Here is a 22,121-nt window from a genome sequence, read left to right on the forward strand (position 1 = left end):
AGACGGGTGAATGGAAGAAGAATCCCCCAAAATGGAGCTGGAGTGTGCATTGAGGACTCCTAGAGTGGAAGACATGTAGAGCTAGAACTGTGGTCCCATTTGGAACTGGAGTTCAGAAGCCACTCCAAAGAAGATTCTCCAATTTAGAAAGGCTGGCACAAGGCTTCGCTGCAGTCACAAACTGCCTGGACCATCTATACTCTTGTAGGCTATTTACTTCCCCTGTTCCAAATCAAAGATAAAAGAAAAAGTCAAAGTTCACAGGCTGCAAAGAAGAACCGTTATCACAGAATCTTCAAAATATGGAGAGAACAACAATCTAGAAGGCTCAGCTGTTCCGTCCTGGGGGCAGCCCGGAGTACCATGCTCTGCGGGACTGTCTGTGCTGCTTTCAGGCTGGACTCCCAACAGTCTCTTTTATGGTCTGCGCTAAGACTATGTAAGGTCACTCGGATGATTCAGATCACAAAGGCCCCGTTTTTCCCTACTTCATTTGCACAATGGCTTGTTTGCGAAGGTCCCAGTCTGGGTTCAGAGCCACTGTGCGTAGAGGAAATAAGTTTTCACCAAATGTTTACAGGGACCGTATCAGCAGATGGAGGATGGGAAAGGAAGAGAAGGAATAAAAACGCTAGAGAGAAGGGAGAAGTGGTCATGGAAAAAGGGAAGGAAGGTGCGTGAGAACGAGGAAGGAGTACGAAAACAGGCACAGCTTGCACGAAAACGACAAGGAAAAGGGGATTCACGGCCGAAGCCTGGGGGCGTCCCCGCCCGGGCCACTCGCCCGCGGACGCGAAGCGCGCTTCCGCCGTCCCTGGCCACGAGGTGGCGCCCTTTGAACTTTCTTCCCCGTGAAAACGGGCAAGGGGGGCAGAGAGGAGGGAGAGGAGGCGAAGCACTCCCCCAGGCAAGAACAATTTGAAAACCCACCCCGTGATATTTAAGATCTGGGACAAAGAACAGGCAGGACGGAACTGCTTCCACCGCAAAGCCTCGGCGCGGCCTCGGGAGCGGCGCGGCGGCCCGAGCCCGGAGCAGCCCCTTTAAAAACGCGGAGTACAGTATTGGGATTCTTGAAACCCGAAACCTAGAAACAGAATCGGAGCGGAAACCAGAGGGAAAACCTTGAACTCCTCCAGACAATCGCTTCCGGGGAGTTTCGAGGGAGCGAGGGGGAATAAAGGACCCGAGAGGAGGGGCCCTCGGATGGCGCGTCCCTGAGGGTCGCGGCGAGTTCGCGGAGCGTGGGAAGGAGGGGACCCTGCCTCTCCGCGGGCTGCGGGTCATGGCCACGGCGGAGCGGAAAGCCCTCTGCGCCGGCGTCCAGTGGCTCTCCCTGGCCGCCCTCGTGCTCGTCTGCGCCGGGCAAGGGGGACGCAGGGAGGATGGGGGTCCAGCCTGCTACGGGGGATTTGACCTGTACTTCATTCTGGACAAGTAAGTGCCGTGAGTTAGTTGTTCCGCCCCGGGCTGAGCTGAAGGGGACGTGCTCCCCGCGGGCCGGGCTGCTGGCGGGGTCGCTCTGGGACAGGCGCGCATCCCCGGGGAGGCGGCTGCGGCGGGCGCCGCGCCTTTGTTGCAGAGCGCTCCTCCCACCCTCCGCTGCCCGGGCCCGCGGGGCAGGCGACGCGGCTCCTTTGGGGGCACGAACTCCTTTCCTGCTGTGTTTTCTGTGACGGCGGAGCGTGCAAAGGACTTGAAGGATGCTATTGACTTGCTAACTTGCCGTGAATCCTTCCCATTTGGTGAGAAAGGCTTGCTTACTAGAGGCAGAACTTGCAGGCACTTCTAAAGTAAGAAGCGTGGGCATGTTAAAGTCAACTGTCTCATTTTTAAAAACGCTGTTCCACAGAAAGCATCATCTTTGTTCTTAATACTATAACGCATGGTCTGACTGGGTAGTTGGTAAAAATACAAGGCAGGATTTCTCAACCTTGGCAATACTGAGATTTCAGCTTGGTGGTTCTTTGTTGTGGAGACTGTCTTGTGCGTTGTAGGATGTTTAGCAGCATCCCTGGCTCTACCCATTTAATGCCAGTAACGCTTCTTCCCCTTCCCCTTTAGTGGTGACACCCAAAAATGTCTCCAGACGCCGCCAAATGCTCCTCCCCTTGAGCCTGAGAACCCCAGATGTAGGGGAATACAAGCTTTTGGCCATTGACTGGTGGGCTACCAGGGAGGTGCAGGAACCCTGTTTCCCTTACTAAGATGCATAGCGGTTAGGCTTCAGGATTTGCTCAAGGGAGAGCAGAACTCTTACCAGTAAAACACTTCCCAAATCCCCAAAGATTCGCCAAGCCACAGTCATTCAAGGAAGCTTCATGCTATCTCCTAAAAACCAGCTTCAGCAATAAAAAGCCCCTGGTAGAAGATCCATGCTCATTAAATCTGTGCGAGCTCCCCAGTGCCAGGAGAGGCGCTTGCTGTTGCAGTGGTGGGGAGATGGATTTCACAGACTGGAAAGTATTTGGGAGTTGGAAAAAGAGTCCTGCAAAATAAACTGGCCAGCTAGACACCAAATGTGCTTTGCAGTTGCCTCTGGAGTTTGATTTTTCCGTAAAGGCTGTTTTGAACTCCAGATTCTTTGGATGAAAAGTGAGATCTCTTTTTTTTTTCAGATTTATGAGAAGGTGGATACTGAAAATATACTCCAATGCTAAGAAATGGAATTTCTTTTGTTAATTCTAGTGGCTGGGAGCACCAGCCCACAGACTCAGAGATGGTGTCTGAAAAGAGTTAGAGATGCCCATCATGCGTGCTTTCAAAAAAGCCAGTTCCAAAGGACAGATGGGAAAACTTGAAAAAATGGATAGAAACACCCTGTCCCTCAATACTGTGGAGATAATCAGTTCTCCTCAAATTAATCTATAAACTGTATTAAACTTTTTAGTCAAAGTTCTGAGAGAATTTGTTTTGGTGATAGGAATTTAACAAAATGATTCTAGGCTTATCTTAGAGAAGAGGCAGGCAAAAAAATATTTTTGGAAAAGAATAATAAAGAAATACTTTTTCTCCAAATATTAAAATGTATTATAAGGCAAATTAATAAAAACAGGATGATAAAAGTCAAATAATAGGTGGACAAAATAGAAAAATCTAGAAAAATAAGTGCATATAGATCCAAGTACATGAAAACATTGAGTGGAATTTCAAATTAGTAGGTATTGAATTCAGTATTTAAAAAAATAGTTCTTGGACAGGTTGTTGATAACATGAAGAAAGAGAAAGGTTAGATTAATACTTTACACCACACACCAAAATAAATTCCAGAAAGACTGAAAACCTAAATGTTTAAAATAAAATGATCAAAAAACAAGAAGATAATTGATGAATATTAATGTAATCTTAGGTTTAGAGCTCTTAAAACATTAGGAGCAGAAACCATAAAGGAAAATAAAGAAAGATTTGATTAAAATTTCACACTTCTGTAAGTGAAAAAAGTGCCATAAATACAATAGAAGAAGTTACAGTAACTTTTGCAATGTAAGTCACTCTCTAAAGACTGATCTTAGTATATAAAAAGCAGTAAAAAAAAAACTCTATAGAAAATAGCCTTATTGCATAATTCACAACAGAAAAGTATATATGAAAGTCAATAAAAGAACGAAGAAGTTCACTAGTAATCGAAGAAATGAAAAAATCAAACAATATAACTTTTATTAAGTTGGCAAAGATTTTTAAAGAATTATAATATTCGGTATTGGACAATTTGTTGGAAGTAGTCATTTTCATATGTTACTAGGGAAAATACAAATTGGTACAGTCTTTCTAGACTTGCGCTGTCCAGTAGAACTTTCTAGGATGAGAGAAATGTTCTGTATCTGTGCTGTCCAATACAGTAGCTACTAGCCATGTGTGACTTTTGAGCACTTGAAATGTGACTTGTGTGATTAAGGATGTGAATTTTTAATCTTATTAAAGTTTAATAAAACTTAAATAGCCACATGTGGCTACTATATTGGATAGAGCAGACAAGATAATTTGGCAACATGTATCAAATACTTGTAAAAAATGAAATGTCTGCCTTTCCAACTAGCAATTCCTTGTCCTAAAGAAACAATCCAAACAGTTACAAAGATATACCTATCTGCATGTTCATGGCAGTGCCGTTTATGAAAGCTGAAAATTATGTGTGTCCAACAATAGGAGATTTACTAAGTAAGGCATAATATATGCATTGTATTTAGTATGTATCATGCATTATTCATGCTTGTAAACTATTTTAGGAGAAATATGTAGTGCTTACAACATACTTTTAGGTGAAGATACCAAACATTGTATGCACTGTGATTCTACCTTTGTAAAAAGTTAAGCACACACATGTATGTATTTACCCAATGTGGTAATAGTATTTCTCTCTAGAAGATCAGATTTTTAAATTCTGTTTTTACCTTTTACTGAATTTTCAAATTTTTCTGTAAAGAACATATATTATTTTTATATTCAACAAAAATAAGTTATTTTCAGTTTTTAAAAAATCATGTCAAACGTAGAGAGGGTCTCCAACCAGCATGCTAAGTTCCAAGCCCCTCACTATTATAAAGGATGCTGCTGCTTTTGTATTTAATCCTGGAGTAAATTTCTAAATGTATCATAGGATCCTTTGAAACACACTGGGAACCCAAAAAGTGCTTCAGGAAAAAAATAGTCAGGAGACCTTTACAGGTATTTACCTTTACATTCAGGTGGATGCCTCTGACTTCCTTTAGTTTTCCTATTGTTTGAGGAGGAGGTTACTTTTGTGCTGAATTAAAAACTTGCTAGCACTTGGTATGACAGTGTGCATACCTCCAGCTTGCCGTCTTGATCCAGGCTAATTTATGAGTTTTCTGAGGCCAGAAATGGGGGATCGGCCAAAAGGCAGCAATGGCAAATAGACCCCTGGGTGGTCTCTAAAGGCATGATCTTCTGTCCTAGAAAGAACTTCCTCAAACAGTGCTGTCCAGCACTGAACCACAGCAGAGTGGAGAGGGAAAGAATGCTGACTCGTTTTTTCCTTGGGCTTCTAAGATCCTTCGGCTGGCAAGACACGGTCTACAGGCTGAAACCAAGGGCTCACAGGGGACGGGATCCACTATTCTTCTCCCCACCCCTGCAACTCCCTTTCCTCTTGCTACTGGTTCTCTTTTCCGTGACATTAAATCTCGTCTCATTTCAGCTTTAAGCAGCATACATCTCTGGGCTGGAGGGAACTCAGATTATACATTTAATGGAATGTCATGTTTTCTCAACCAGGAGCAAAGACTTCATAATGATAACCTAGAAAATACCACAGTAACACAATAGGGCATTATTAGCGGCTTTGGCGACTGGGCTGGTGGACTGGGCTGCGCAAGGCTTTATACCGATGGAATTTCATGTTCACTTAAACATCCTTTTCTGGTTATAGTCAGGAAAAGTGGATTGCTGGGAATTCAATCAGGGATTTGAAAAGTTAGATTTGGAAGGCCTTTGTCCAAAAAAAAAAAGCAAAAGAACAGCTAGCCTCTTTTAAGTTTTCCAGGGGATCTCCTGAGATTAATGCATCCACTTGACCAACCCACACATGAATGTGCTTTGCCTCTCTCCTAGGTCCCTTCTGTCCTTAATAGTATACATTTATGTATCACATATTGGTTTATTTTATATAGAGCTGTTAGTCATTTAAATGGAGAAAGTGGATTTTGAATCATGAGTCTTAGGGAAGTGCTGGCTGTGTTATGTGTGCCCTAAAGACTTCAAAGATAGATGTGGGGAAGAGAACAGGAGGAGTGGAAGAGATGTTGGGCTGGAGGGTGGGAGTAAGTGCTGAACAGCTTTATGTATAGGACTTTCTAGCGCCACAGCCTGTGCTTTATTGCCTGCACCTAATAAATAATTGCCTGTACGTTCCTTTGTAAAGGCCCCCCATAAACCCACCATGTGCTCTTTCCCCATTAAAGCTATAACATTCTCCTCTGCCACTTCCTTTCTGTTCAGCACCAATTTTCTTCTCCCCCCACCCCCAAAGGACTCCGTCTTGCCACTCCTAGAGTTCCAGCTGCAATGCCCACAGTTGGATGTCCCATAATGGTGCTGATCTGTAGGACCACTACTATGTGTTGGACTCCAGGAACAGGGTCATTAGACAGAAATTTGTAGCATTAGACTGGGAACTTCACCAACAGGTATTGTATTGTTTTTCCAGGAAAATACCTTCTGGGTTCCCAGCTACTAATGTATGAATGAAATCTTTGGAGTTAGAACTTGTATGAGTCTCACAGAGTCTTACGCTGTCTCACAAGGGCCCCAAAGACAACCTTGTTTGGTAGGTAGGGCAAGCACAATTGTCCCTGATATACGGATAAGAATACCTGTGTTCAATCCACTGGTTTAATTGACCTGCCCAGGAACCTAGGATTAGATCGTGACAATGCCAAGACAATATCTGCCCTTGATTCCTGGCCCAACTCTTTCTGGTCATCTCTGCCTTGTATAGTTGGGCCATAATGAGAAGCACATGGCGGTGCAACTAGAGGAATTGAGTGGATTCCAGGAATTAAAAATCCCTGCATCAGAGTTTCAGTAAATCATGGTGCATAAGGCGATCAAGGTTACTTAACTGAAGAGCTACTGCTCCGCTGTTAAATCAGCTGTAGTTGATTGAAAGTGCCAACCCCCTGTACCCCAGAGAGATGCTTCAGAGATCTGGGGGTTAATTGATGAATCAGACCCTAAGGTGCATTCAGGACATCTGATTATGATGCACTTAAAGGTCCAATAAATTTGTAATTTGTTCAGACTGAATCTGATGGAAAAGGGAAATTCAAGTCTGTAGATATGTGTTAAAACGTAAAGATGTAGCTTGTTTTCAGAAATACTTTGGAAGATGGTTTAGAGTCTGCAAAATTGGCTCTGTCTAAGGAAAACAAAGAGCCCATTAGAAGGTACCTTGAAAATGCTACAATAATAATCTTAGAAGGCATCAGGAAAAAATTTCTCAGGGGCTAGGAATTTCTTTTTTGTTTTTTTGTATTGAGATAAACTGTATAGTTGGCTTTAAAGGTTTCTCCATTTAGGTTCCAGGTTTGGAGCAATAGTTGGTAGAATTGGCTGAAAATTGGAAGGTTTGACATATGGGTCAAAAATAAAAATAAGACAAAAGTGTTTTTGTTTTGTTTTGTGTTTCTGTCTGGGTCAGCCAAGTAATTACATCTACTTTCCTTAGCTGTAGAGACCTGGTAAAACTCAGTGTCAAGCTGAGAATAGAATCCAGGAGTGTTGGAGGAAGACACCCGTCCTGAGATAACCTGTAATTATCTCCAAATGCTAAAGGACTCTTAGTGGTCCAGGGGCAAATTCAGGCATTCCTTTTGGGAGACTTGGCTGTCATATAAATGCAAATGGGATTTGATTCATGCTAATTTAGAATGTGTGTCTATTTTTGGCATATAGCCAAGAGATGGATCTTGCATCTCCCGTTGATTACTCTACACCAAAAGACAAAGAGGATATTTGCACATTTCCTGACATGTTTTTCAGACATCTCAGGTTCTTACTGAAAAAGTAATTAGGTTTCTTCAATTTGGCTCAGCTGATTCTTTCATTCCTTTGGCATTCATGACATTTTCAGTTCTGATCACAAGTGCGTACACCAGTAAAGCCATGGATAACACAATGCCTATTGCAAGTGATGTCCTGTCCTGAGAGGTGCAAGGAATGTAAAAGAAACAGGACTATTGGCTTTTTATGGAGAAAGACGTTAGAAAGACTCCAGGCAGCCAAAGCTGAAGGCTGCAATCAGGATTTGGGGCAGGAGCCAAGAAATGTCCATTTTAGATCAATAAGAAGAAATAACATTTACTGAGCGCTTGCTACCTGCCAGGCATTATAGCAGACACTTTACCCATATGATCCTGTCTAGTCTTTACAACCCCCATAAGGTCTGTGCAGTCATAATCACCATTTCACACATGAAGAAACTGAGGTTTAGAGAGGTTAGCCAAGGTCACTCTAAGTGGCAACGCTAAACTTCCAACCCATGCCTTTCTGACTCATGATCTATGCACAGAGATGAAAAGAATCTAAATATGCAGAAGAACATTGAGTCAATCTGGGCAGCTTAGGTTATGCTGTGGTAACAAGCAACACCCCAACTCTCAGTTACACAAAACAACATAGTTTTCTTGTGTGTGTGCTCCACGTCTGATGGTGTCAGCAGGGGCTCTGTTCACGGTGGTCGTTCTGGGAGCCAGGCTGGTGGAGACTCCTTGGTGACACCTGCTGCCACCATCACAGCTGCAGAGAAGAGAATGCTGGAGGCCGTCTCGCTGGCCATGAAGTGCTTCAGTGGGAAGTGACGTGCTCCCGTCCACGCAGCCAGTCGGCCAGAACTGGTCACATGGACCCACCCTATGGAAAGGGACATAAAGAAATCTAATCCCCTCATGTGTCTAGAAGGAAAGGAAAGCCAGATATGAGTGGGCAATAAAAGCTTCTACTGCAAACATATAACTATACCTTGCTTTGGCCTGAGTGAGAAAGAAAGGAGTAGTCGTTGAGAGAGGGTAAACAGTTAAGACTTGTGGGAAAGGCCAGTTTTGAGCTATGTCTTGGGTATACAGTATTCATCAACCTGAACTACTGTCGGGCATGATGTTTCCATCACACCTATGAGGCAGTGAAGGCCCCTGCTCTTTTCCTTCCTTGCCCTTTCCCCTCGTACTTTAGATGAAACATTCAACATTCAGTGTGGTGAGCAAGGGATTAAATTAGATCAAATGAAAGGTAGAAATAGAGATCAGACATGCTGCCTTGCCACCTAAGGATTACATGAATATACTTCAAAGATAAGAATGTCTTTTCCCGTAGTTTGTGGACTATGGGGAGAGAGCAGCCGGTGGAACAGGGAACACTGCAGCAGCAGAGCTGAAAGGACGAGGATGCCCATATACTGCAGAGGCTGATTCAAAGTTTGAATCAAGAGTGTCTGGGCTCCAATGAGTGTTTCTCAATGGGGGTGCTGTTGGCATTTTCGGGGGGACAGTTTTTTATTATGAGGGACTGTAGGATGCTTGGCATTCCTAATCCTTGCTTTCTAATACTCTTTTGGCTATTGTGATGACCAATATATAAATGCCTCTATATTCATTTCTAGGGGTGGTACCACCCTGGTTGTGAACTCTTAGCAAGGCACGCCAATGACGTTGATTCCTAGCACCCGAGATCACATCCGAGCAGGAAGAGCATTCTCCTGGAGGAAGAAGTGGGGAGGTTTCAGTGATGGGAAGACCAGTGGAAATGGTAGACCTTGGAAATGAATATGCTAAACTAGTGGTTCTCAACCAACGGCCAGATTGGAACTTCAGATGGCTGAGGCAGGCATGTATTTTGGAAAAGCTTCCCAGGTGATTCTGATGTGGGTCCCTCTGTCACAATAATCATGAGACTGAACAGGAAGACAGGAAAAGCCACCCCATAATGCTGGCCTTTCTTCACTATGCTGTAGATTCAGCTGAGGTAGCATACCCCTCAGAACTGGACTCCAAGCAGAACTCTTATTTTAGATGGTGGGAGAAGCAGCCCCACGTGATGTGGAGGAAGAAGAGCAAAGGTCACAGAGAGGCCACGCTTTGCCTTTCAGTGTTGCCAGGTCCTGCCATGTGTGCATGTACATTTAAGCCATGGTGTTTGCTAGCTAGGACAGTCCTCTGCCCCCTTCCTGTCAGGTCTCCATGCACAAAATGTGCGTTGGTGCTTCACAGGAAAGAACCAAGGCTCAAGCACAGGGGTTAAGAGGGCCAACTATAGAATCAAGGATCTCCAGCTTCAAATACCAGCTCACCCTTTCACCAAGTGTGTGACCTTGGGAAAATTATTTAGCCCCTCTACACCTCAGTCTTCTCATTAATAAAATAAGCATTAGCACTTCTGCTTCACATAAGTGTTGTAAAGATTAAATAAGATAAAAACCTTTAACCAAGCATTTGGCACATGAGTGCCCAGATGCTATTAATAGATGGTGATGGTGATGATGATAGTGGAGGTGATGGTGATGGGATGATGATGGTAACGGTAATGGTGGTGACTGTGATAGTAATGATGATAATGATGGTAGTGGTGATAGTGATGATGGTCATCGTGATGATGGTGATGGTAGTGGAAGTGATGGTGATGGGGTGGTGGTGATGGTGGTGTTGGTGATGATGAAAGTGATGATCATGATGGTAATAGTGGCGATAGTGATGGTGGTCGTAGTGGTGATGATAGTGATGGTAGTGGGTGTGATGGTGATAAGGATGGTGGTGATGATGATGATAATGATGATGATGGTAGTGATCATGGTGGTGGTGCTGCTGGTGGTAATTATCCCCAGAGAAAGAAGATATGGCCCTCTAACAAAAGTCACCTTCCTAGATTCCAAGCAGGACCACCTTGTTAGGGTAAGGAATATATCAATTCAATTCAATATTTATCAAACTGTGCTAGACTTCTGGAATTGCAAAATGCTTAAGATGTGCCCCAGCTCTCAAGGAGCTCACAGTTTAATAGAAGAGACAAAGTGCTGGGGAAACAGTTGATGAAATATTAATAATTAATTTTGGTTGAGATGAGAGGGACTTAGAAGGCTTCACTGAGGAGGTGACTTTGGATCTGGAACTTGAAAGTTGAGCAGGATTTTGTCAGGGGACAAAGTAAAGAAAGAAGCAAAATACAGGAAAGCAAAGTGACACTCTTTGTGATGTGAATGTGACAGGGAAAGAATCTGGAGAGAGTTAAGATTTTACTCTGTCAACAATAGATTATGGGATTAAAGGTTTCTAAGGATGAAATTGGCAAGCTTATGTATGTGTTTTAGAAATATATATTAATATCTACTATTTATTCTTCTAGTGGGAATGAGAAAAAAAGAATAAATAAAATTGGGGGCTCCTTTGTATTGAGGGGCAACAGGATTGGATGAGCAATTGGCTGTAGACAATTGGAATCATGAGGAGTAGGTGTCAGAGGAAAGAGAAGCTTGGTGTGGACGTGTGGAGTCTGAACACATGGGACGTTTGGGTGGAGATGTGGCGTAGGTGGTTGGATTGATTCCCTGGAACTGAAACGAAAGACTTGAGTGTTATTAGCCCAAGGGTAGTAGTTGAAAATATGGGTATGGATAATAAATAATATTGAGATAATATCAAGATAATATCAGGATTTTAAAATGTCAAGAAGAGGTGGAGTTTGAAGGGGAAGATGGCCAGTGTCCAACCGAGAGGAATTGCCAACGGGAACTATCTGGGCAAAGGAAGAAACTCCACTAAACAGCTGAGAAGAAGCAGTCAGAACAGTCAGAAGAGAACCAGCAAAGCAGTTGTACCACTGAGGCAAGGAGGGACAGCATTTCAGTGAAGGGATGATCACCTAGATGTTTTCCTCTGAAGTTATCTCTTCCTCTGTTTCTAGTCTTAGTAAACAATGATGCCATAAACCCCGGGATTTAAGCCAGAGATCTGGGAGTAATCCTCTTTCTTACACTGCAAGGCCTGATGATATCTGCTCCCATACCTCTCCTGGGTCTACCCCATTCTGTACCTCGCTCGACGCTGCCTTGGCTCAGGCCTTCACCATTTTCACCCAGTTCATGGAAACTCACTAAATTGGCTTCTTTGTCTCCTTTCTTTACCCTTCCCTCTACCTTGTATTCTTGACACTACCACCAAATTGATCTTTTTAGAACACAAATCTAATCTTAATGCCATCTTCCCTGACCCTCACCCCTTACCCTTTAAATGCTTCCAAAGCTCTTTCAGGATAAAGTCTAAACTCCTTAGCAAATATTCATGACCCTTATTGCTCAGGCCACTATGTATTTCCCAAACTTCATCTCTTAGCACTTCCCACAACTTTTTAATTTCCAAAAGAGCTGTACTGTGCAGCTCCCCAAACCAATACATGCCCTCTTGCCTTTAGCTGTAATGCCCTGCATTACTCCTCCCATCTCTACCTAGGTGATGCCCACTTATCCTTTGTGATAATTGCTAGTACTTCATCCTCTCTCATTACTAGTCATGGATTCCCTGTGGTCCAAAAGAAAACAATTAAGAGCAATCACTTCTCTATATTACATCTTCATTCAAATCACTTCCTTCTTCAGGATCTCCTAACCCCATAACAACTTGTATCCTGTGATAAGCAGTGAAGTGGTCCATTATCAAGAGATGAGAAATGAGACCCCAGTTTGTCCTCTGGGGTCTCTCATCTAGTGATCTTACCTTTTCCCCAGTACTCAATGATATGCAGCCCCAATTAATAAGGTTCCTGTGGGAACCTCCTGGAACAGGGCTTTCCCAATATCTTGATGGCAAAAGGGTTATGATCAGAATTATAGTCAGTCCACCATTAATCATTACATAAAAAATAATGAAAATACCAGGCTTACAGGAATTAAATACCCATAATAGAAAAGTGAAGAATCTTAACTGTAACTGTGTACCAGTAACAATAATAAACAATATAAGCTAAAAGGAAATTCACGATACCACTGGACAACACTAAACATAAATAAATAAATGTGGAATGTTAAAAGATCATTGTTAACAGGGTGACCAAATATTCTGATTTTCCCAGGACTGGCCTAACCTATATTTGTTGTTCCAGTATAATTACTAATAGTTTCTTCTTTTACTCTCAAAAGTGTCTCAGTTTGGGTTTTAAATTATATGGTCATCTTGATAATTAACTATCATAAAGGACAATATAAAAGAAACAAAAGGAGAGAGGATTAAAGGCCAAACAGGTGAAGCACCTTGTACAGCTTATTCCATTAAAATGAGCAACCAGTTCAGTGCCCCATTTTAAGCCTTTCCTGGTATCTCTAGTCCCAAATCCCCATAATAATTAGTGGAGATTCTCTACTTCTCACTACCTTATCACCTAACACTTTGAATTGTAATTTTACTTATCCTGACCTTGCCATGGGGAGGCAGTATTTCACAGTGGTTGAATGCCAGAAGGGAAACTTGATGAGCACAGTATTTGGACAGAGTGCATGACCACCTGTGTTCAAATCTCAGCCCTACCACATACTAGCTGTGTGTCCTTGAGCAAGTTACTTAACCTCTCTGTGAACTTAATTTCCCCATCTGCTAAAACTAAGATAATAGTATGTATCATAAAGGATTGTGCTCAGAACAGAGCCACATTGAAAGTGCTAGCTATTATTATTAAATGGCAATAAACGTAAAGTGTCCCACACAATGCCTACTGTTTAAGTCATTGTAATTTTTAATCTTTATAGATTCCAAAGAACTCACCAGAAATTCAAAAATCAGTTTTCTGAATCAATAAATGGCATAATATAAGTAGGTCCAGCAAGGTGGGAACTGAGTAAAAGCCATATACTTTAGCAGAAATAAAGGCATTAGTAATTTTTGGAAGTGCTAATTTGGGGCACCATGAGAGCAGAAATGAAAATTTAATGAGCTGAGGGGCTTGATAGAGATGAGAAAGGAAAGAAAGTTTATGACTTAAGAAAAGGAAGCTGAACAAAGACAGTTAGCTTCTCCCTCACCTGTTCCCCCACTAATCTAAAACTGTCCCATTTCCCCAAAAGAGGTCATCTTAAGAAGGTATCTAGGGGAAGCCTGCATTGTCAGAGTCTCTGGACTCTGCCTAGTCCAGACACTAATGGCAGTGACACTGACATGCAACACACTTGTAAGAAATTACACCAGAATCAAAGCAGATGGACTGGGTTTGAAGGTCAGCCAGGGTCTACTTTCAACTCTGTTGCCAAGTTATAAAAAGCATGTAGAGGAGGATTTTCAAGGAGCCCCTAGAACAATCCCAAATCTGGAAGTGAGTCTCAAGTAAAGAGTGGGCCTGAGAGGGGTGAGGCCATGCCCGGAGGCCCACTGCCATTGTACACCAGCGTCATGCAGCGGCAGCTGCACGGGGAGGCAAATGGGAAGCCAAGCCACAAGAGAGCAAGAGAGATGGCCTGTGAAGACCAGGCATCATCTGGACAGTGATTCTGTCCAGCATTTCTGACTCCTTCCCATAGATCCCGGGCCTCTGGGGGAAATGGCAGTGTTCTGTCTTTGAATATGTGATGCAGTAGGGATCAAGAATGAGGACAAGTTTAGCACAATGTCAACCTACAGTGGACACCAGCCTTCCCCACCCCCTCCAAAAAAAATCCACTACCTGTGGCAAGCTGAAATGGTGTAACCGTGTCCAAAACAAGCCAACCTTGCAAGGATGAGATTCCTTTGTAGAAATGACAAGAGTCAATTCCCCACTCTCCCGTAACTATGGAACAGAAATGTAAGCTTACTTGAGCCATCAAGGGCAACACCCTTCCCCCAGATTAAGTTCTCAGAAAAGTTTGTAAGTGTGAGATGATGCATAAATAAATAAATAAATAAATATACACATGCCATATTTTGAAAGCAAATGCCAGGCCAAGTTATACCTTCCCATAGTCAAAGGTGAAAATAGGACCTACAACATTTTGACACCTTAAAATAAGTGATTAAACAAAATTCCTGAAGTGGAGGAAGAATGTATTTATGGAAAGCATTTTCAGTAGCAAAATATGTTCATTACTGCACTGTGACTTCAGTGAAGTTAAATAAAACAGGAAATTTGTGAAACAGGAGATAAAATATGAAATGAGAAGACAAGAGAAATATGGAAAATTTTAAAGTCACATGAGAAGCAGTAAAGAACAGAACTGACAAGGCAGAAAATGAAATAAATGATGAAGCATGTTTGAAAAATTGTTATGTTTTGAAAAGGAAAATGCAACTAGATTAAAGTGATAAGGGAGAAGATGATAAATAATGAATGACAAAAATAGATATCCAAAATATCAGATAATTTTGTGTTGCTAAAGTATAGTCTAGTAGAAACATTTGAAGATATAATAGAAGTGAACTTTTCTGATTGAAGAAAAACCTGAAAATTCAGATTGAATGGTCTCATCAAATAACAATCAAAATTAATTATTCATTAAAAAAGACTAATACTTAGACATTTCATGGTAAAAATTTTTAATTTTAAAGACAAAAGTATTTTATAAATGGGAAGAAAACACATATTGCCTACAAAGGCTCTGCACCATTAAATGGTGAAAATTTTTGATGGTAAAATTCCTTGTTTATGATAGATAAATTATTTTGATGGATAAATTTTGATGGATTTATGACCTAAAATGTTATACCTAGCCAAGATGTCATTTACATGTGAAAAAGTAAAAATAAAATTTTTAGATATGGATTTTTCTAGAAAGGGGATTAGAGATAATTTTCTTCAGGGGATTAGAGATAATTTTCTTCAAGAAATTATCCAAAAAGTGAATTATGGTTTGAAAAAAATATTTAAAATATAATAGTTGTTATATTAAAGAAGTGGCAATGACCATTGAAGCCATTTAAACAAACATATGTCCAATAGTTTCAATAAATTTTGAGATGATATTGCATAAACAAACAAGAGTATTCTGTCACAAGAAAGGAATAAGCTGAAAATAAGAATCTTGGAGAAAAAATACACTATTTCTGAATCTTCAAATCCATTGGAAGAAATGACTACCACATTGAATATTGCAAAAAAGTAGATTGAGTTCATCTGGAGACAGTTGAGGAAACTTTTTCCATAACTTAAGCAGGAAAAAGAGATTAAAATTATGAGAAAAGAAAGAAGTAATATAGAGTCTAGATACAAGATGTCGAATATATATGTACAATAAGAATTCTGAGGAGAAAGAACATTTATAAGAATAAAAATAGTAGTAATAATGGATGATTTTCCTTAACTGCAGAAAATTTGAAGTCTTCAGATCTAGAAGATGTATACCAAAAACTCAGCCTAATTAATTTTTGCAAATGATCCACAACTTAGACAATCCTAGGGAAATTCTTAAAATGTACTAATAGAAAAGTCTACATTCTTCCAAAAAGGAAAAAAATTAGGCTCCCCCAACCCCCCCAAAAAAGTGAGACTCAGATTGGCATTAGATTTTTTACTCTACAACATTAAATGCTCAAAATAAAAAAAAAAAAACCAATAATTATGGAGTCTTGAGCAAAATGTGATTTTTAAATTCCTTAGCCAAGTTTTCTCAGACATGCAAAAATTTAAAATGTGTACCATTCACATAACCTTACTAACAGTGTAGTTAAAGAATAATATCCTAAGACCAGCAAAATTTATCGTAGGAATGCAAGGAGGCTTCAATATTTAGGAACTGTATTAAAATAACTCACATCGATTTTGACCACAGAAGATAAAAACTGTATTATCTCAGCAGAATCTGAAAGACATCTCTTTGCAAACTTAAGCACTCAAAAGATATAGAGGATATGAATAATAATTAGTGAGGTTGATTTAATAAATATATTTTAAACCCTATACCCCAAAGAAAATAAAGTTTCCTTTCAAATGTCCATGAAATATTTATTAGATCACAAAGAATGCCTCCATATATATCCCAAGGCACAATTTTTCCAGTTCGCATTCTCAGCAATAAGTAACAGGAAATGAATAGCGAAGTATACCAAAACTTCAGCTATCAGGGAAAAAAAATACAGAATTTTGCATTATCCTGTCATGAGAAAAACATGACAATGAATAAGGAATTAGAAAAAACAAGACTGAGAGAAAGTGACTGTCTTAAGACAGAGGTTGGCAAACTATAGCCAGTAGCCTGTTTTTGTAAATAAAATTTTATTGTAGCACAGCCACACTCATTTTGTTTATGTAGTGTCAATGGCTGCTTTTGTGCTAAGAAAACAACAGAGTTGAGCAGTTGCCATGGAGACCATATTCCACCCCCCACCCCCAGAGCCTAAAATATTTATTGTGTGGCCCTTTACAGAACAAGTTGCTGACCCCTGGACTAATAAAACATTTGCAACCCAATAGAAAATGGGCAAAGAGCATCCACTCCAGGGTCAGCTTCACGGGCATGGGGCCTGTGCAATCGCCCAGGGCCTCTCATTTAGAAGGGCCTGGCACTTGGTGTAATGCTCTGCTTTTGCCATCTTCAAATTCTTAATTTTTTAATAAGAGACCTTGCATTTTCATTTTGCACTGAGTTCTGCAAATTATGTAGCTGGTCCTAATGGATCCACAAAGAAAATCAGATGAACAATAAATATGGGGAAAAGTCTGTGTTTTATAATTAAATACGTCCAAATTAAAACTAATGAAATCCATTGGTCCTTCCTCTGCCCACCCTCACTGCTTATCCTGGTTTACCTTGATATGAGGGCAGTCTGTAGGGCAATTGCCTCTCTGGGACTCAAACGTGAACACTCTTGGCATCTGTCCCTCTCTCTTTTCTCTTCACAATCCTCAGATAGCAAAGAGCTTTCTGGCCCTCTGTCATGTTGCCTAGCACAGATTTTCCCTTGTCTTCTATACTGTGATCTGAATCCTCTAAGTTTGGCTCTTTCACTGCTAAAGGAATTTAGAAAATCTCTCTTTTGACAAAGTCTTGCTTCCAAACCATGTGTCTTTCTACAAAAACCATATTTTGAATCTCAAATATTAACTTTTTCTTTGCATCAGTGCTGGAAAAAGCACATCCCTCACCCCTTTGCTGTAGCCCGGGGCAGATGGATGCCTTGGACTGACCAGGGTGTGTCAGGCCACTTTCTGTGCAAATGCCAATGAGAAAGGCACAATAAAAATTTCAAAACATTGCCCCCATTATGTATGTAAAGATATTGTTACAAGAATGTTCATCATAATGCTGTTAAAATAGTGAAAAAATGGAAGCAACCCAATGTACAAAAAAGGAATTATACCAGTAATAATGTGTCTATAAAGTGGGGAAAATGCAGATGTTAAAAGTGATGCTGGGGAAGATGATTTAATGAAATAAAAATGTATTCATAATCATAACATTAAGTGAAAAGAGCAGGGACCATAACCTACAGATATGCAAAGTGTATATGCTTGGGGAAAGTCTGAAGGTAGAGTCACTATGGTGTGGGCAATGGGCAATGATTATTTCCGAGATGTGGAATGATGAGCGATTTTTGTTTTCTTCCTTTTACCTATCCTTCCCTTCCTTCCTCCCCCAACATTTCCAACAATGAACGTGTTGCTTTTGTAATACAATATTCTTAAATCCTCTCCTTTGGTGCCCTCATTCTGAGTCACTTCCTCCCAAGTGACTTCACCCATAGCTACTCTTAGATGGTGTTGGCCCGCCCCCTTTTTATCTTTTTGGGGGATGCACAGCAGCTATTGTGCCCTTGTCTCTGTGATTCTAGAGAGTGTGGGAAATGGATCCACAGCTGTGCACTTCAATTTTGGGCAGCCAACCAATTGTCTGTGTTCTTAACGACAACACTTTTATGTTGAGTTTGCACCAAAAGTACCAATAATTGATATCAGAAAATGTTTTTAGGCTTTTCCTGTGTGTGTGTGTGTGTGTGTGTGTGTGTGTGTGTGTTTGTGTGTTTGTGTATGTGTGTGTGTTGGAAAAGGCAGAGTGGAGGTGAAAGGAGTAGATATTTTGCTATAATATTTTTTTGATCATGATCCAAAAGAAAAATTCATATTACATCTTGATGCAATACTTATATAGTACTTACACATAATGATCAGAAGTTTCACGTAGCATTCTTCTGTTACTGTTACTGTATAGAAATATTCTGCTATTTCTGGTCCATTCATTTATTTTTTTAAGAAACACTGGCAGCATCACACCAAACTGATTTCCCAAATCACTAATAAGTTGTATTCTGGAGTTTAAAAGTCATCGTTGCCATAGCCATCGGTTAGATTGACTAACAGGAAATTCATCACAAGTCATTTGGGTGGGGCTGAGTATCCTGTGCTGGGGTCTCCATGACACAGACAGGAACATGGTGGGTGGCCCCATTTCAAAGTACAGTGCTCAGTGACTTGGTTTGGGTCTAAACTGGTATCTAAAGAAGTTGGAGTGAAGGTGAGAGTTGAGGTCAAGCTTTGTGAGTGGGAGGAAGGCTTGGCTGTAATACTGACCCCAGGCAGTAATAAGAGGACAAGAGCTGCAGGCCTGGGCCAGGTTGAGGACTTTAGCCAGTCAAGGTGCAGTGCAAGGCTAGGAGGAAGGAGAGGAAGGCCATGGAAGAAGCTGGGGAGAGGAAGGAGGAGACACAACAGCAAATGAACGCAGGATCTTTGACAGCAGAACTCATTGCAGGACCCATGTAGTGGCATCTGAGGCTGCTGAACATATCCATACACTTCCATGATTGACTGGGGACCTGAGTGGGTCGCTGAGGACATCAGTGACTTCAGCCTGGTGGGGCTAAGGAAAAGTAGGGCCTGACAGTTTTCTAATTTGCATCCTTAGAGATAGTGTGCTGTTACAGGATTAAAATACTTCCAGGTGATGGTTCCAACTGCAAGCTTTCTTTTTCCCTTTTATCATATTCTAATCCATGTGCAAAAGAAGGGGATACAATTTAAACTCAATTTGGCCCACTCAATTCTTTCTGACTCCAGTTGTATGTGTGGCTAATGGAAAGAGCCCGTGTTTTCTAAAGAGCTTAACCACAGGGAGGTTTGGAAACTCACATAAGCAGAAAAGAATGCATTTCAGAAAACAAATCAGAATGAGATTTGGAGTTCTTATTTTGCTCCTACTCTTTGCATATTAGATCCTTGGAAGTAACTGAACAGTAATCTGAGAGCATTGCCAGGTTCCATGCAAAATCCTGCACTGGGAACACCCACTGAGTGCAATGTCACAAAAATTTCTTGACTTTTTCCCATGTTCCAAACACTGGAGAGAGCATAGGAGAACAAAAATAAGAAACTCTGCATCTGCCTTCAGCTGTGATCTTCTGGGACTAGTAGCGAGGACTGGTGGTTTTCTCTCCCCATGGTCTGGTGAGCCCTTCTCCAAAGCCAAGTCAGATGACAGTGTCAGATGACAGGGCTTCATCTCTTGTTTTGAGTGGACCCAAGTGTATTAAGTAAACTTTCAAGCAGAGAGCTCTGTAAGACTGTCTTCAAGCAGAATTCCTGGGAGACTACTTGAATTCCAAATTTTGCTGAGATTTATACTTGTGGGACAAAGGCACAAAATCCCAAGAAAGGGCTTGGACCCTATGCATGATCCTGATACCAGGCTGGCCCATAGAAGTATTCAGGGGCTAGAACTGCATTTGACTTAGAATTTAGCTGTGTCCACTGATTTCTAGAATATGGCACTGCAACTCTCTGTAACTATAGTTTGCCCAGCAATTACATGTTAAAAACAATTCTGAAAAAGAAAAATCCACAACAGAGTCCAATGGATCATTTTGTAGTACTGTTTATATTTAGGCTTGGAAGGAGTTTTTATTTCTACCTTTCAGTTTTGGTAATAATGGCTGGGTGAGCCATACTACCTGAAGATGCTATCTGGACTCTATAGCTAGGATTTAAGGTCATACTCTTAAACAGACTAGCATGATAAATGAGATATTATTCTATACATCGTAGGGTGGAAAGAAGCTGGAATTGGGTCCACTCTCTGCCATTTTTCCAACCAACACCTGGCTTCTCCTGGTTGTGACCAGGAGTCCACTTAGGTCCTCAGGATTGAGAGGAAGACAAGGGTCTGAACTACCCTGTGTTGATTATCCTGGGAGTACCCACTAGGGCAGTTTCCAAATCAGAAAATCTGTCCCTGCGGGAGAAAGGTGGGTGTCTGATTGCGGTCCCAGTGGTCAGGAGTAGGAAGTCCAACTGTGGGCAGTGGTGGTGGTAAGGCAGGGAGAAGACTGTGGCACCAGGCAAGTGAGCCTCCTGCCACTGGGAATTTGTGTTTATGTTAAAGAGATATTAGCAGTACCCCTAACAAGCTCACTTCCATGATGAAACCTTAAGCAGCTGACACAGGGCTCCTTCCTTCTCCAAGGGATGGTTTGCTCTTGCAGTAGGACAAAGCCTGCATATGTGGGTCAAAAAGGCTCAGTACTAGAGTAGAAGGAGTCCAAGGTGCAGATGCAGGTAACCCTCTATTCCCTTGCCCCTTTGTAGCTGAGACCTATTGGAATCCCAAGGTAACCCAGAGAAGACAAACCAGTTTGGTTCCCACAATCGTAAAAGGTTATGTTTTTAACCTTTGATGCTTAAGGAAACATGTTATATCCATCTCAAGTGTGGCTCAAAGGAGATATATATTGGTCAAGGCTTATGTAACTGTGTAAAGAATGATCACTTATGTATATGAAACAACAAACCTCTGCAGGACCAGGGCAGCTGTGAGCAGAGATGGGATGGGAGAAGCAAGCCTGCCGACACCTCCCTGCCTCCAGATTTGTTGTAAAGGTCTCATTTTACTTTCATCTTCAGAAAATTCAGTGCCTGTCCATTAGCAAGAAAGTTTTTGATGGATCTAGACTTTTCTCAACACCCAAGGATATTTTTTGTATCTTCCCCTTTATCTAGCATCAACAAATCAGGTGAATACCAAAACTATAAATGTTACATGTCGGTCAGATGGAAGAATAGTGACAATGAAACATTTTAAGGCAGAAGAAAGTGTGAATTATCATTGAGTGACCCTGTTTAATAAGTAAAGGAATGCAAATTGATTTGTGGCTGTGTAATAGGTTCAATCCTTGAGAATAAAGAAATAGTAACTCAAAAAGGATTTACTTCAAACTCCTGTTCCTTAAGCAGCAAGTCAAGAATAGTCTCCCAATTCTAGTTCAAGCTCCTATTTCACCAACACTTTACCTCTCCTCCCAGTATAATTTCCTCACTGCAGAATTTCTCTGTTGATGAGGAAATTGGTCATGGGTTGGAGGAGGTATGGGGATTCCTCTTTAATCATAGGCCATCTTACCCTACCCCTCAGTAAGCAAAATTTCAGAGATTAATTATCCTGGTGTATGGACCCAAAACAGCATTGCATTTCAGAAGTGGGCACAGATGACCAGTATTCAAGGAAATCTCTTGATTGTAATATAAAGGGTTCCAGAATTCTGGATTGGACTATGGCTTACAGCCAGTCTGTGGTGCCTCTTCTGAGTGGGAGGAAGCCATGTCTGACAGACCCTCACCCAGGACCCCCAGGGCCAGAGCATCTACCCCATGGCTGAAGGACCAGTCTGTGTGACTTGAAATATACAAGCAAATCCTGTCCAGGAGGATAGCCAAGTCCTAATGAAAGATGATTT

At 41.4% G+C, this 22,121-nt stretch overlaps 1 protein-coding gene across 1 annotated transcript in view; it reads left to right on the plus strand.

Annotated features, from left to right (window-relative positions):
- Positions 1 to 876: 876 nt before the first annotated feature.
- Positions 877 to 22,121, plus strand: part of ANTXR1 (ANTXR cell adhesion molecule 1) — a 220,630-nt gene continuing 199,385 nt past the window's right edge. The window contains exon 1 of the mRNA XM_045549767.1: positions 877 to 1,437. Within this exon, the coding sequence (XP_045405723.1) occupies positions 1,286 to 1,437 (152 nt within the window). The 5' untranslated portion in view covers positions 877 to 1,285. The remainder of the gene's footprint in view (positions 1,438 to 22,121) is intronic.

The sequence above is a fragment of the Lemur catta genome, chromosome 4 (assembly GCF_020740605.2).
Source record: "Lemur catta isolate mLemCat1 chromosome 4, mLemCat1.pri, whole genome shotgun sequence".
Lineage (NCBI taxonomy): Eukaryota > Metazoa > Chordata > Mammalia > Primates > Lemuridae > Lemur > Lemur catta.